Source organism: Dipodomys ordii, unplaced genomic scaffold, assembly GCF_000151885.1.
Source record: "Dipodomys ordii isolate 6190 unplaced genomic scaffold, Dord_2.0 Scaffold137, whole genome shotgun sequence".
Classification (NCBI taxonomy): domain Eukaryota; kingdom Metazoa; phylum Chordata; class Mammalia; order Rodentia; family Heteromyidae; genus Dipodomys; species Dipodomys ordii.
The window spans coordinates 3,071,392-3,084,732 of NW_012267353.1; the positions used below are offsets into that span (position 1 = coordinate 3,071,392).

The 13,341-nt window shown below is 40.9% G+C and overlaps 1 protein-coding gene across 1 annotated transcript in view; it reads left to right on the top strand.

The window, feature by feature from the left end:
• Positions 1-13,341, top strand: part of LOC105996831 (cytosolic carboxypeptidase 1-like) — a 38,711-nt gene that overhangs the window by 21,433 nt on the left and 3,937 nt on the right. Inside the window, exons 3-4 of the mRNA XM_013031060.1 lie at positions 9,963-10,027; positions 11,271-11,974. Coding sequence (XP_012886514.1) covers positions 9,963-10,027; positions 11,271-11,974 — 769 coding nt within the window. The remainder of the gene's footprint in view (positions 1-9,962; positions 10,028-11,270; positions 11,975-13,341) is intronic.

The window sequence follows — 13,341 nt, forward strand, 5'->3', positions numbered from 1 at the left end:
GCGCAGTCCCCGCTAGCGCCCTGTCTGCAGCCGGTGAGCGTCCCTCAGCGGTCCGCGCCTCTGCCCGCAGCCCCTCGGCTGTCCGGCCGCAGACGCGGGCGGCGGTGGGCTGTGGGGGAGAGCGATCCCCGGGCCCCGCAGCCCCTCACCGGACGGGCCGTGTGACGCGCTTGTGGCGGGGTGGGAGGCGGGCTGTGTCTGGGAGGAACACTGTCCCGGCCCGGGCCTCTGGTCCCTCCTAACCCCCTCCGCGTCCCCCTCGCCCCCCCTGCCGCCGGCTCCGGCCGTCCGCGCCTGTTCGCGCCGGTCCGCTCCCCGGTTTCCGGCCGAGGCGGTGTTGTGGCCTGAGCGCGTGTCTCCGCATCGCCCCGCGCACCTCGCCGAGGGGCGGTGTCGAGCGCCGCCCTTCCCGTCCCCCACCCGGGTGCGCGGTGAGCCCTGCCTGGCGGCCCAGTGCCTGCCTGGCGGGCGGGGTTGGTGTGGTCGGCGGCCGTCCTGTTGCTGCGTGGTTTGCACACAAGTGTGTTTTCTGTTTACAACTGAGCCCTATGGCTTGGCTTGGAACCCGAGTGAGGTCCCTGTAGGGTGACAGTGCGGGGGGTGCGGGTTCTCAGGTGTTAGTGTCCAGGGCTTGGGGCGAGCCCTGCGCAAAGCTTGCTAGGCCGGGGACTGGGAGCTGGTGGGGCGGGGAGGGGGGGCTTTTCCTCTGTGTGAGCTCTAGACCTCTTAGCGACTGGAGGGTTTTGGGTGGGTGCGGTTGCTTTTTTGCCAGTATACCCCGTACATTGGAATTAAAAACATTTTACAGTGTTATTGATAAATATGTTGATAATTTCAAGCTCATTTCCCCTTTTTATTCTAATAGCTTGTTCAAGGGCCTGAAGGTAACAGTGGAAATCCTCCTTAGTGGGAGAGTATTATTTTTTCCCCTGTTATTGATAAATATGTTGATAATTTCAAGCTCATTTCCCCTTTTTATTCTAAGTAAATAGCTTGCTCAAGGGCCTGAAGGTAACAGTGGAAATCCTCCTTAGCGGGAGAGTATTATTTTTTCCTCTGTTCTTTTTATTCTGTTTATATTTGTAGTTGTGTTTCTTTTCTTTTCTTTTTTTGGTTTGCGGTTCACCATTGCAGTATTTTGAGTTGGACTCTCTGGTGAAGTTATAGGTTCACTGGTAGTGACCTCAAAACTCTGCCTTGGATTCATTCATCCCATATCAGAACTGCAGTGTGAGTTGAACTCTTAAATAGAAGCATAGACAAAGTTATCCTTGTGTTTGATCAGCATTGGAAAACATTATATGTGTTGATTCACCTAAATTTTTTAAAAACGTATTTATATTTAAGGGTGATGTACAAAGGGGTTTCAGTTAACTTAAGTCTTTTTGAAAGTGTCTCATTTTCCCTTAATTTCTTTCAGTGTTTTCCTTCCTGGCCATCCTCCGGAACAAGTTATATAGTGAGTATCACTGCTGAATTAGTTCACCCTTTGTTCCACCATATCTGTGCTTCCCTTATCTACCTCCCCCAACCAGATAAACTTACATACAAGACCGAAGGTATTGAAATCAAAAGGGGGAATACAGGGGAAAAAATCACTACAGAAAGTTAAAAAAAAAAAGAAACAACTTCTTATTCTCATTTCTTGATAGTCATTTCATAAGAATCTTTTTTTTTAGTTGGTCATGGGGCTTGAACTCTGGGCCTGAGCGCTTCCCTGCGATCTTCAGCTCTAGGCCAGCATACTACCACTTGAGCCACAGCACCACTTCTGGTTTTCAAGTAGTTTATTGGAGATAAGAGTCTCAGGGTGTTTCCTGCCCAGGCTGGCTTTGAACCTCAATCCTCAGATCTCAGCCTCCTGAGTAGCTAGGATTACAGGCGTGAGCCACCAGCACCTGGCTAAGAATCATTTTATATGATCATATGTACATAGCTATTGAGTCATTGTGATCCTCTCCTAAGAATAGCCTCCTTTAGTCTCAGTGTGTGAATGGTTACAGTCCTGTTTAATTGGTTATATCCAAAGGTAATTTTTTGTCTTTTACTAGCCATTGGGTTTAGGTAAATTCTAATTATTACAAATGAGAGATACCATGAAAACTGTTTCTTTGGGTCTAGCTTAGTTTGCTTAATACAGTTTTATCAAATCTAATGAGGAAGTGTCAATCTTTTTGATGGAAGCATAGAATTCCATTGTGTACATATATCACATTTTCTTTATCTATTTGTCCACTAAGGGACATCTGGGTTGATTCCATATCTTGTCCATTGGTAAACAGTGCTACTTGGAAGCATGGTTTTGCTGGTGGCTTTAGTGTGGTCTGGTTTGTAGTCAACTGGATAAATGTCCAGGAGTGGGATTGCTGATTGATAAGGAAGCTTGGTGTTTTTAGTCTTGTGAGGAACCTTGGTACTGCTTTAAAGAGTGGTTGAACACATTTTCATTACTACCAACTATGTAGTCGAATTCCCTTTTAGCCACATCCCCTCAAACATCTGTTATTGTTAGGGTTTTTTTTTTTTTTTGGTTGGTCATGGGGCCTGAACTCTGGGCGTGGGTACTGTCCCCCAGCTCTTCAGCTCAAGGCTAGTGCTTTACCACTTGAGCCACAGTGCCAGTTCCGGCTTTTTCTGCTTCTGTGGTGCTAAGGAATCAAATCCAGGGCCTCATGCTTGCAAGGCACTCTACTACTGAGATACCTTTCCAGCCCAAAACAACACTTTTGAGGTTAGTATTTTCATTACCTTTTAATTTCATTACCTTTTGTCATTTTTTATTGTATTGTAGTAAGATACTTTATTACTAGCAGGTTACACTAAGAGGACATGACATACTGTATCATTATAGTGTTTTGTGCTTTGTTTTTATCACTTTGAATATTATTAACTTTTTTAATATTTTTGAAGTGCTTAGAATTCTACAGAAATATACAGTTGTATATTTATTTGGACAAAATATTAGTATTCAGAAATTTTTTCTCTGGATTTCTATTTTTATTCTCTCAGTTATAAAAATATCTTAATTTTTGTGTGATTGTGAATTTCAAGGTCTGCCAATTTTAGTTAACATGTCTTGTTGAGGCCTACTTATTTTGTATAAATATAAATTGAGCTTACTTCCTTTTGGAATGATAAATTATGAAGTTAATATCTTTAAAGTAAGACTTCAAGACAAATGCATTTGAAACAAAAACAGTTACATTAATTTTAGTTATTTACCTCTGTGCTTCTCTTTCTTTCGCTCCTTTTTTTGCCCCCAATACAAGCACACAAGAGTTGTTTATTGCAAGCTGGAGCCTGGTCTCAACAACCTTCACCAAAGCAGCGGATCAGGGTTGAGAGCCCGATTTGCAGTTTAGCATCTCTCCTTTTCTCTCTCTCTCCTTCTCTCTCTCTCTTTACCACTTGAGCCACAGCTCCACTTCTGGCTTTTTGGTGGTTAATTGGAGATAAGAGTCTCATGGACTTTACTGCCCTGGCTTGCTTTGAACAAAAAAATCCTCAAATATCAACCTCCTGAGTAGCTAGCATTACTGTGTGAGCCATTCATGCCTAGCTGCTTGGTATCTTTTAAAATCTTCACACAAAATCTCTTTAGATTTGTATATTTGGTAGAGCATGTAATTGAAGTTTTAAAAGTTAAATCTGATGTTTGTCAATCAATGGAACATTTGCATATAGTATTTTTGGTTTATATTTATGAGATTTTATTTGTATTTCACTTTTTTTTTACTTCATTTGGACTATTTTTTCTTGTATCAGATTTTCCCCTTAAAAGCTTTGTATTTTTAGCCGGGCGCTGGTGGCTCACGCCTGTAATCCTAGCTACTCAGGAGGCTGAGATCTGAGGATCGCGGTTCAAAGCCAGCCCGGGCAGGAGAGATCGTGAGACTCCTATCTCCAATAAACCACCAGAAAACTGGAAGTGATGCTGTAGCTCAAGTGGTAGAGCGCTTGCCTTGAGCTGAAAGAGCTGAGGGACAGCGCCCAGGCCCAGAGTTCAAGCCCCATGACCGACCAAAAAAAAAAAAAAAAGCTCTGTAGTTTTTTATGTTTTATTTCAATCAAACTTTTTGGGATTTAAGTTGCATATGATAATGAATATATTTGAAGCCTAAATTTGAATATTGACATATATGCAGAAATTCTAGTTAGTCTTGACATTCTGTTAATGAAGTTCTTTCTTTCTTCTTTCATTCCATGATGCGTGGAAGCATAATACTTGAACTATGATCATTTCCCAAACCAATTTGTCTGTTTTCAAAAGAAAAACTTAAAAATGTGTATTGTATTCAGTGTCTTATATTTAGTTATTTACAGTATACTTCCTATTTTTAACACTTTAAAACTTATTTGATTGTGCTTACTGGAATTTTTACCTGGAATTATTTTCATTTGTCTGAAAAATGACTAGTTGTACTATATGCTGTCTCTTATCATTTCTTACTTAGTTTGAAAGTATCTTTATTTTGTGTTCTTGAAAGTTAGTCTTTTTTTCCCTCTAGCTACATTTACAAAATCAATGTTAATCAAGTAGAATTTATATACAATAAATTATATTTAATTAGACCAATGGATTTTGACACATTTCTAGAGTTATTTTGAATACATTTCCAGTCAAGAGACAGAATTATTTCCATCTTCTCGGACTACTTTTTGTACTTCTTATCCTGCTGATTTCCTGCCTAGCTAACTACTAGTCCATGTCGTGTGCTTGTTTTGCTTATTTTAGAACTTCTTATGAATGGCATCATACTATTGTATTTTTTTGTTTTTGTTGTTGGTCATGGGGTTTGAACTCTGGGCCTGGGCACTGTCCTTTAGCTCTTCAGCTCAAGGTGAGCCCTCTACTACTTGAGTCACAGTGCCACTTCCGGTTTTCTGGTGGTTTTATTTGAGATTAGACTCTTACAGACTTTCCTGCCCGGGCTGGCTTTGAACGGTGATCCTCAGATCTCAGCCTCCACAGTAGCTAGGATTACAGGCGTGAGCCACTGGTGCCTGGCCTGTTGATTCTCTTAGGACTTTTTACTCAGCTTATGTTTTTGAGATTTACCTCTTATTCCATGTTACTGGTTCTTTTGGTCAATTAGTAGTTCATAATGTGGATATTACAAAATTTCTTTATTCATTTGTTGGTGACTATTAGTTTTCTTGTGGTTTGGACTGACATAAATAAAATTGATACTAACATTTGTATATAAAACTTTAGTGGAGCTGGGCTCCGATAGTTCACGCCTATAAATCCTAGCTACTCAGGAGGCTGAGATCTGAGGGTTGCAGTTCAAGCCAGCTGGGACAGGAAAGTCTGTGAGACTTTTATCTCTAATTAGCCACCAGAAAAACAGAAGTGGCACTTTGGCTTTAGTGCTAGAGTACTCACATTGAGCTGAAGAGCTCAGGGACAGTGCCCAGGGTCAGAATTCAAGCCTCATGACTGACAAAAAAAACTTTAGTGGACATATGCATTCCTTTGTTTTGGGACAAATACTTCTGAGTAGAATTGCTGAGTTGTATGAAAAGAATGTGTATTTTCATTTAATAAGAAACATGTTTTGGTGGTTTTTTTTTTTTTTTTTGGGTCCGGTCATGGGGCCTGAACTCTGGGTCTGGGCACTGTCCCTCAGCTCTTCAGCTCAAGGCTAGCACTCTACCACTTGAGCCACAGCGCCACTTCACTTCCGGCTTTTTTCATTTTGCTTATGTGTTGCTGAAGAATCGAATCCAGGGCCTCCGGCATGTAAGGCAAGCGCTCTACCACTGAGCCATCTTCCCAGACCTAAGATAAAGTTTTGACTTTAGTATTTTTCAGCTTCCCAGAAATGCAGATGTACGTACATACGTATATATGTGTATATGTATGTGTGTGTGTGTGTGTGTGTGTGGATTTTCCTCTTTGAATTCCTGTTTGGAATATGTTTTGGATTCTTGGAGTTGTTTTCTTATTGGATTCGGAATACCTCTTGTCCTTTTTGTTCACTTTTCTCTTTTTTGCAGTTCTAATTGGTTGGAGGCCTTTTACTTTTCCATGTTTCCTAACTGCTTTTTGATACTGCCTTCTCTCTCTGTTTTTTTTTTTTTTTTGGTCAGTCATGGGGCTTGAACTCTGGGCCTAGTGCTGTCCCTCAGTTCTTCAGCTCTACTACTTGAACCAAAGCACCACTTCTGTTTTTTTGGTGGTTTATTGGAGATAAGAGTCTCATGGACTTTTATGCCCAGGCTGGCTTTGAACTGCAATCCTCAGATCTCTCAGTGAGTAGCTAGGGTTACAGGCATGAGCCACCAGCGCTTGGCTTTGCTTTCTCTTTCTTTATGCTACATTTAGTTTATTTCATCAGAGCAATTTGCCATTTACCATGTTCTCTCATTGTCTTTTTGGACTCACTATGTTTTGTTTTTTTTTAAATTTAATTTTATTTGTGAACATTGTACAGAGGAGTTACAGTTACATGGGCAGAATAATGCGTACATTTCTTACCAAGCATTGCAGCCTCCTCCTTTGTTTACCCTTCACATCCCTTCCCAGCCTCCCCCCCATCCTCCCCCCCATCCTCCCCCCCATTGCACCAACGTTGTAAAGCTCGTTTTTGACATGACAACTTGTACTTCTCATTGTTGCAACAGGTCCACCTGAATCCTTAAACGACTTGTTTTCACCATCTCCTCCACAAGTTATACTGACACCAAATATAGTGAAAGCGGGGGTTATACTGTGGGGGAGGGACATACAAAGCAACAAAGAAATAATCTTATAAATGCGTTAGAAACACATGCATGAAAGAAAAAAAACATTAAATACATATCTAAGGGTTCATTTTCCTAACATCCCATTATCTGACCTTTTCCACTTGACTCATACGTATACTAGATATTGCAAATAAGGGAAACCATGGGACCTGTGTTTCTTTGGGCCTGGCTTGCTTCACTTAATATAATTTTTTCCAAGTTTTTCCATTTCCTAACAAATGGGGCAATGTCATTCTTTCTGATGGAGGCATAGAATTCCATTGTGTATGTATACCACATTTTCTTGATCCATTCATCTACTGAAGGGCATCTGGGTTGGTTCCATATCTTAGCTATGGTAAATAATGCTGCAATAAACATAGTTGTGCTGGTAGCTTTAGTGTGGTCTTGTTTGTAAACAATTGGGTAAATGCCCAAAAGTGGGATTGCTGGGTCATAGGGGAGCTCTACGTGAAGTCTTTTGAGGAACCTCCATACTGCTTTCCAAAGTGGTTGAACAAGTTTACATTCCCACCAACAATGAAGTAAGGTTCCTTTCTGTCCACATCCCCTCCAGCATTTGTTGTTGTTAGAGTTCTTGATTTTTGCCATTCTAACTGGAGTGAGGTGGTATCTCAATGTGTTTTGATTTGCATATCTTTTATGGCTAGGGATGTTGAACATTTCTTCATGTGTCTATTGGCCATCCTTTCTTCTTCAGAGAGGTTCTTTTTAAGTCTTTAGCCCACTTATTTATTGGGCAGTTGTTTCTTTGAGGATTTGTTGTTGGGGGATTTAATTTTTTGAGTTCCAAGTATATTTTAGATATGAGACCCTTGTACATTGTATGGCTGGATCTCCCAATCCGTGGGATTTCTATTGATCTTGCTAGCTATGTCCTTTGCCATGCAGAAGCTCTGCAACTTTATGCAATCCCATTTGTCCAACCTTTCTTTGATTTGTTGTGTTGGACTCACTATGTTTTAAAGTTTGTAGTTTGACTGTGTGTTGGGAGATAGCATCTCCACTGTAGCCCTGGCTTGTGTTTGCTTCTGGCTCCCTAGTCCTGGGATTACAGGTATGTACCACCATAACTGTGTCTAAAGCATTACCTCTCTTAGTCTCACTTTCTCTCCTCCTTTCCTTCTACCTTATTTGCTTAAGAGTTAAGTATAAAATATGAATTACATTTTCTTTATATTTTTGTTTGCAAAGATTGTGCACATACTAGTCATGTTTTTGTTGCTTTTGACAGACACTGTTAAATTCTTTGAAGGTTTTTGGATCACTGATGTGTGAATTCAACTTTCAAATCCATGTGATGTGATAGCAGGCTTTTCCACTATGTTAGTGCTAAGACTTAGAGTCTTTTTTTTGTTATCATAGAAATATCATAGGAAAGAAATTATAAAACACAAAGAAGTGGAATATTTTGTGATACTTTACATTTTATTAAAAACATTTTTTCACGACTCTTAAAACTATATATGAAAATGTTGCCTCCCCTCCCCTTTCCTTTTCAGCCATGCTTTTCCTTTCTACCATGCATGGTGGGGCAGCGGTTCAGTAAATAAACTTCTTTTTCTGCCTTAAAAAAAAAATAAGAAAGAAAGAAAATATTAATAAAGAGTGAAATTAGGGGTCAGAGTCCTTAAAAACTCCTTATAATGTTAAAACTTCACAGCTTCTAACATAGTGATAATTTTCTAAGCATCCTGGTTTTTTTAACTAAGAAGGAATTATTAAAGTACTTATGTGGTTGGTAGAATCCTATATAGACATAAAAATACTTACAAAAGTATAAAGAGAAAACATCAATCCTGGTGTGTGTGTGCTTCTGTTTTTGTTTTGTTTTGTTTGTTTTTTGTCGGTTGTGGGGCTTGAACTCTGGGTTTGGGCGCTGTCCCTCAGCTCTTTAGCTCAAGGCGAGCATTCTACCACTTGAGCCACAGTACCACTTCCGGTTTTCTAGTGGTTTATTGGAGATAAGAGTCTCATGGACTTTCCTTTCCCGGGCTGGCTTTGAACCATGATCCTCAGATCTCAGCCTGCTGAGTAGCTAGGATTACAGGCATGAGCCACCAGCGCCCAGCTCTGTTTTTTTTTTTTTTTTTGGTGCCGTTATTAGGGCTTGAACTCAATTCCTTTGGCTTTGTTGTTCATGACTTGGGCACTACTACTTGAGCCACACCTTCAAGTCTCTTGGACTACTAAGATCCTCTATGTCTTAGCCTTGTGAATAGGTAGGACTGAGTGAGACACTAGCCTCTGCATTAACATCCTAGTTTTAATTTGGCTTCCTTAATGCTTTTCATGTTTCTAGACCAAGTTCTTTCTTTTTTTTTTGGTCCAGTCGTGGGGCCTAAACTCTGGGCCTGGCTGCTGTCCCTCAGCTCTTCAGCTCAAGGCTAGCACTCTACCACTTGAGCCACAGCGCCACTTCCGGCTTTTTGCTTTTTGCTTATGTGATGCTGAGGAATCGAACCCAGGGCCTCAGGCATGCAAGGCAAGCGCTCTACCACTGGGCCACCTTCCCAGCCTCCCAAGTTCTTTCTTGATCTACTATTCTATCTTATCTTTATCTGTCAACATTTATATTCAAATACTGTATGACTGTTTTCTTTTTTTTTATTAATGATTTTCAGTCACATGGCTTAGAATAATACCTGCAAGCTATGACACCAAGTTTACATATCTTCTGCATAACCTTTTTATGGAATTCTAGAGTCTTTTTTTTTTTTTTTTGGGTCCGGTCATGGGACCTGAACTCTAGGCCTGGGCGCTGTCCCTCAGCTCTTCAGCTCAAGGCTAGCTAGCGCTCTACCACTTGAGCCATAGCGCCACTTTCGGCTTTTTTCTTATTGCTTATGTGGTGCTGGGGAATCAAACCCAGGGCCTCAGGCATGCAAGGCAAGCGCTCTACCACTGAGCCACCTTCCCAGCCCCTGGAATTCTAGAGTCTTATCCAGCAGCTCACTTTAATTTCTGTATGTGTGTTGGTAACCCACAATTTACATGTCCAGAATTAAATTTCAAAATCATATTTTTCTAGTTGTTCTTGGGAACACTTCAACATCATCTGCAACCTCTCTGATTTCTACCCTATTTGTGGTCTATCAGCATTTAAATTAGGTTCTGCAGTATGTTCAGAATTCAGTCACTCTTAATCAAGTTCCTTGGATCACTGTAACAGCCTCTCACCTTCTGTTCTTCCTTCCTCAATCTGTTCTCAGAGGAGTACCAGAATAGTGGTTTTCAGATCCATTTGGCCTTACAGTGGACATTTAAAAATGTCTGGGTACACATTTGTTTTTCACAAATAGGGAGTGTGTGTATGGGCTTGTGCTTCTGGCATCTAGTGTGTAGAGACCCATATATACTGCTAAACATCCTGAAGTATGTTAGATAGTACCTTCTGTTTCCTGAAATCATCGACTTATGTGAGGAAGAAATGCTGCTATAGAATAGTATTCCCTCCCTCTTTGTATGTTTAAAACTTCAGTTGTATCATCCACATATCCTCTTGGCTCTTAATCCCATGCAGAGCAGAATCAAAATTCTTAAAATAGCCTCTAAGGACCTCTAGTACCTGGCCTCCTTTGGCTTCTTGGAATTTACCTTACTATGTTCTGTTCCATCCAGCCTGTCTTTGATCATGTAGGCATTTTTCCTCGCTGATGCTGCTGGCCTGGCAGTCCTCTCTGCCTAGAATGTTGTTCCCTGAGAGTGGCATCATTAGATACTTTGTGATATTTATTAAATAATGATAATTTAGTTGTGTATATTCTTTTTTTAGGGGGGGGGTCTAGTCGTGGGGCCTGAACTCTGGGCCTGGGCACTGTCCCTCAGCTCTTCAGCAAGGTGAGTGCTCTACCACTTGAGCCCCAGCACCACTTCCAGCTTTTTTTTTCTGCTTATGTGGTGCTGAGGAATCGAATCCAGGGCCTTAGGCATGCAAGGCAAGCGCTCTACCACTGAGCCACCTTCCCAGCCCTAGTTGTGTATATTCTGTAGTAGGACTTTGGAGGACTTTACCCTTTGTAAATTTTCCATCTTTCTGTGGTATGGTATGTAGGCATTAATATTATTACTTTTTCTTTTTGGTTGGTTGTGGTGCTTGAACTCTGGGCCTGGGCACTGTCCCTGAGCTCTTCAGCTCAAGGCATGTGCTCTCCCACTTGAGCCATAGCATCACTTCCGGTTTTCTGGCGGTTTATTGGAGATTAGAGTCTCATGCACTTTCCTGCCCGGGCAGGCTTTGAACCATGATCCTCAGATCAGCCTGCTGAGTAGCTAGGTTTATAGGCATGAGACACTGGCGCCCGGCTGGAGGCATTATTTTTATAATAGAAAAAGTAAAAAAGTGTTATGAATTTTTATCATTAGTGATTTTGTCTTTTATTGTATAACATTGCCTGTTTTATCCATTTGTAAAATGGATAAAAGCACTGTTTTTTAAATGCCATACAAAATTGATGATGTTTTGCTAATATATTTTAATATTGGTAATAGATTAAACTTTCCTTTTTACACTTTTACAGGACTATGATTTAATCTCCAAAGAACCAAAGCCTTTTGTATTTAAGGGAAAAGTATGTGGTTCCATTGTTCCTACAGCTGGTGAAGAAGCATCTGGGAATCCAAAGAAAAAAGGGACTGTAATGAAGGAGAAAGTATCTTCTAAAGGAGAGGAAGGTGATAAGAAATCTACCCTCATGGATGTCACAAAGGAAAATGTTAAAGATAATGACAGAACATTATTACAGCAGCTCCGAGATCCAAACAGAACTACTTCTTCCCACAGCTTAAACAATGATATTGTGAAGGCCTTGGACCGAATCACATTGCAGAATATTCCTTCTCAAACAGCCCTGTGCTCGACTGCCATAGTGAAGAAGGATTATAGTCTTCCTCTTAGTGTCCTGACATGCACAAAAGCATGCCCACATGTAGTTAATTGTGGAAATGCTCTTTTTGAGGGACGAACAGTACACCTAGGGAAGCTCTGCTGTACTGGGGTTGAAACTGAAAATGATGAAGATACTGAGTCTAGCTTATCAGTTGAACAGCCATCAGTTGAAGTTCCTGATGTACCAACACTCCATGACCCTGACCTGTATATTGAGATTGTGAAAGATACAAAATCTGTCCCAAAATATACAGAGGTGGCTTATCCTGATTATTTTGGTCACACTCCACCCTCATTTGAAGAGCCTATTTTAGAGAGACCTTATGGTATACAACGGTGAGTTATAAATTTCTTCCCTTTTGCAAATAAGACTATGTGTTAAAAATATTACAGATAAACAAGTACTTGGATAATCAGGAAGCAAACTACTCTGAATTAAATTTTGCGTGTGTATGTACATACACACATATATGTCCACCTATATATGTTTGTAAATATATTTGCTTGGCTTTTGGAATTTTTCATGGTTTTGAAATTGTCCTTTTCTTATTCAAAGAAAGCTAGAATAATAAACCAGACCCTGTGATAATTTAAAAATTCACTGTGAACTCAACATAAATATATGAGAGATTACTAGCAATATTTATGTAGTAATTTAATTTTTTTTTTTTTTTGTCAGTTGTGGGGCTTGAACTCTGGGCTTGGGTGCTGTCCCTCAGCTCTTCAGCTCAAGGTGAGCACTCTACCACTTGAGCTACAGCGCCACTTCCGGTTTTCTGGTGGTTTATTGGAGATAGGAGTCTCACGATCTCCTGCCCGGGCTGGCTTTGAACCTCGATCCTCATATCTCAGCCTCCTGAGTAGCTAGGATTACAGGCTTGAGCCACCAGCGCCCAGCTCAGTAATTTAATATTTGAAGTTGGTTAAGGTATATGATTTAAAAATAAGTGATGGTGGGGAACACAGGTAGCAAAGATGGCCCTGAGAGGAAGTTGAGTGGGCAGAGCTGGATTTGTTCAGGTTCAGTGTGTAAATAACTCACGGAAGTTTAGGTGCATGATAAGGTATGGCCTTTCAGTGATTGGTTGGTTCCATTTCCTCTCCTCCCACACAGTCTTTTGCTTTTAAAAGGGGATGCTCACTGTTAATAAATGAGTTCCTGCTTGACTTGACTCCCCCGCTGTGTCTGATTGTCTCCTGGGCTAAGGGAGGCTGGGGAACAGGTGAGCGGCTGCACTTACCTCTCGGAACCAGTCCGGACAGAGGAGTACCCAACAAAGTGAGACAAAGTAGACATTGTTACTTTATTTAAAAATTTAATTGTATATATACCCTTAACATTTGGGCTTCCTAAAAGCAGTAACATTAGATAATTACTAGTATGCCAAGTAATATTAAATATTATAAATAGTATTAAATAATGCCAATTGGTAAATTTTGGCTTATAATACCTGTGGAGTATGTCTAAACTCCTTTTTGGTGATTTTTTTTTTTTTTTTTTGGTCCAGTCATGGGGCCTGAACTCTGGGCCTGGGCGCTGTTCCTCAGCTCTTCAGCTCAAGGCTAGCACTCTACTACTTGAGCCACAGCGCCACTTCCAGCTTTTTTTTTTTTTTTTTCTGCTTATGTGGTGCTGAGGAATTGAACCCAGGGCCTCATGCATGCAAGGCAAGCGCTCTACCACTGAGCCAACTTCCCAGCCC